At 42.8% G+C, this 2,378-nt stretch overlaps 1 protein-coding gene across 1 annotated transcript; it reads right to left on the bottom strand.

Annotated features, from left to right (window-relative positions):
- Nucleotides 1-2,378, bottom strand: mnx1 (motor neuron and pancreas homeobox 1; the record flags this gene model as incomplete). Its single annotated transcript, XM_032503973.1, is given in 3 exon segments — nucleotides 1-337; nucleotides 825-985; nucleotides 1,773-2,378. Coding segments are annotated over 3 exon segments (933 nt in total). The 5' UTR covers nucleotides 2,257-2,378.

Below are 2,378 nucleotides of genomic sequence, written 5' to 3'. Positions count from 1 at the left end.
CCCAACAGTCATTTTAAATGGAGATTGCCACCTTCGCCTTTCTTCAGCTTCAAGGCTGCGGACTTATGTCACTGGTGTGATTCCTCTCGTCGTCTGAGGAGCAGTCTGACGAGTTGTACAGGAAAGTATCGCCTTCGTCGTCATCACTGTCTCGAAAGTCTCTTATTCTGCCATTTTTTGAGTCTGTCTTGCTCTTATAGTCCGACTGTTGAAGTCCGTCAGATTTCTCCTGGCCGCCCTTGTTGCCTTTCTGCTTCTCGGCCTCCTGGGCGGCCTGCTCTTTGGCCTTCTTACTTCTCTTCCACTTCATGCGTCTGTTTTGGAACCAGATTTTAACCTGAGGAAAGGATAAGAATTTAGTTCAAGTTTTTCAGACATATAAAGGAGGCTACCTGTGCGTAACTATGCGCAAAGATTGCGTAACGGTCACCACACCACCTGACATTGACCTCTCCGGTGTTACAACTTTCCTATACTGAAAGTTAGCACTCAGTTAATCTAGTGTTGTTGTTGTTTAAATCCCTTCAAATAATAAATAAGATTGCAAAGGGATGACATAATTGCCATTTGCCCATGCACTTTTTTTATACAGTTGAACCATTGGAAAGATAGGGGGTAAGATTTTGTTTAGAACATTAAGGATGCATCTGGATCAAAAGAAATGAGATTTAATCATTTTTGTATCACTTATTATTTTTTATTATTTTCAGAAAAATAAATAAAGACAATATTTATAATAGAAACCTAGCTAAATGCATTAAAAAGCATTTCTAAATCCAGGTGAACTTAAATGGTTTAAATATGTCATCGCTAAGAAATCTCACCTGAGTTTCTGTCAGCATGAGGGACGTAGCCACTTCAAAGCGCTTCGGTCGTGACAGGTACTTATTCAGTTTGAATTGATGCTCCAGCTCCAACAGCTGCTGACTTGTGAATGCAGTTCTTGGTCTTCTGCACTTACCAAGCAAGTTGGACTGAGCTTGAGCTGCAAAAAAGAAAGAAAAAATAACATAGATCTTTACAATAGACTTGTTTTATGAATTCCTGGCATAAAATACATGTACGTTAATGTGCAAAACCAACAGCCTGCTTATAGCTGAAAATAAAATAAACAAAGAGGTCAAGGCAGTCGTCAGAATCAGTATACAATTGGCAGCCCTGTGTTGTTATGGTGTAATAAAACGTTTTTTTTTTTTACATATATGTGCTCCCTGAGCAACAAGGTCGTCCACTCATGAATATCCCCATAGAGAAGCTATTTGCCACTTCATTTTGAACAAATCTGTTAAAACGAGCAGAAACAAAAAGGCAGTATCTGGTGAGAAAATAGCATGTCGACTGTGGGTTTCACACTCCTCTGCTACTTTCCCACTGTCCATTATCTGTCCATTTTAGTTCCTCTTAGAAAAACCATCGCTCTATGACAGCCTCTTCATGCAGACGATCAGAATATGTGAGGGAAATATTGCGCCATCAAAAACCGACTTTCTTTTAAAGAAAAATAAGAGAAGCATGCCTTTCTGTATCCGAGTCTTTAGCTACAGTAACAGATTCTGTCTATGAGCAGCATCATGTAGGCCTACAATATTTATTAATACTATTTATTAGAAAATGTATAACACATAAATAAGACTGTTTGGGTACTACCATAACGTGTTTAGATCAGCCTTGTTTAATCTATTTACACAACCAAAAGGTTATATCATATTTTATTTATTTGGAGTAAAAAGGGCAAATATGACAGAACATTCTGTAATGAAACAGCTACTTACAATTAAAGTCAGACATTTTGGGCAGCATCATCCCGGCTGTGGAGACCCGGAGCCAGTGGTCCAGCTGGAAGGTGCTGGCTGTCAGTTTGATGGGATCACTGTGGTGGTGATGGGAGCCGTGTGGATAGGAGTAGGACAGGGCAGGGTGTTGGCCTGTGAGGGCAGCTGCGGAGTAGGTGTACATAGGATGGCCGTAGAGAGCTTGTGCGGGGATCCCTGCAGTACTCTGCGGATGTAATCCAACCATGCTGTGCGGACTGTTCAGGAAACCCGGTTTAGGAATCAACCCGCAGTTGGAGATCCTTGGCGGAGACGGCGTCTCAGTGCGTAAAGACTCGGCGCTTAGCTCCGGGGCTGCCACACTTCCAGACGACGGGATGGAGGAGGAGGACAGGGAAGTGACAAGCGCAAGCGGAGAGGTCTGCACCTTGGGTGTATCTACTGCTAAAAGAGCGTCAATGCGAAAGTTTTTAGATTTCTCCATTGGGCCCCCGGTGCGCGTCCTTCTCGCTTCTGCTACCTCAAACGAAGGAGAAGTCAGTGCCGTTTCCCCACCTCCTAAAAGTTATGATATGGTCCGGAGTGTGAGAGAGGAGCTCCGTGTGC

Source organism: Etheostoma spectabile, chromosome 22 (genome assembly GCF_008692095.1).
Source record: "Etheostoma spectabile isolate EspeVRDwgs_2016 chromosome 22, UIUC_Espe_1.0, whole genome shotgun sequence".
Lineage (NCBI taxonomy): Eukaryota > Metazoa > Chordata > Actinopteri > Perciformes > Percidae > Etheostoma > Etheostoma spectabile.
The sequence above is the reverse complement of the archived record's forward strand: the minus strand, read 5'-3'. Positions and strand labels throughout refer to the sequence as shown.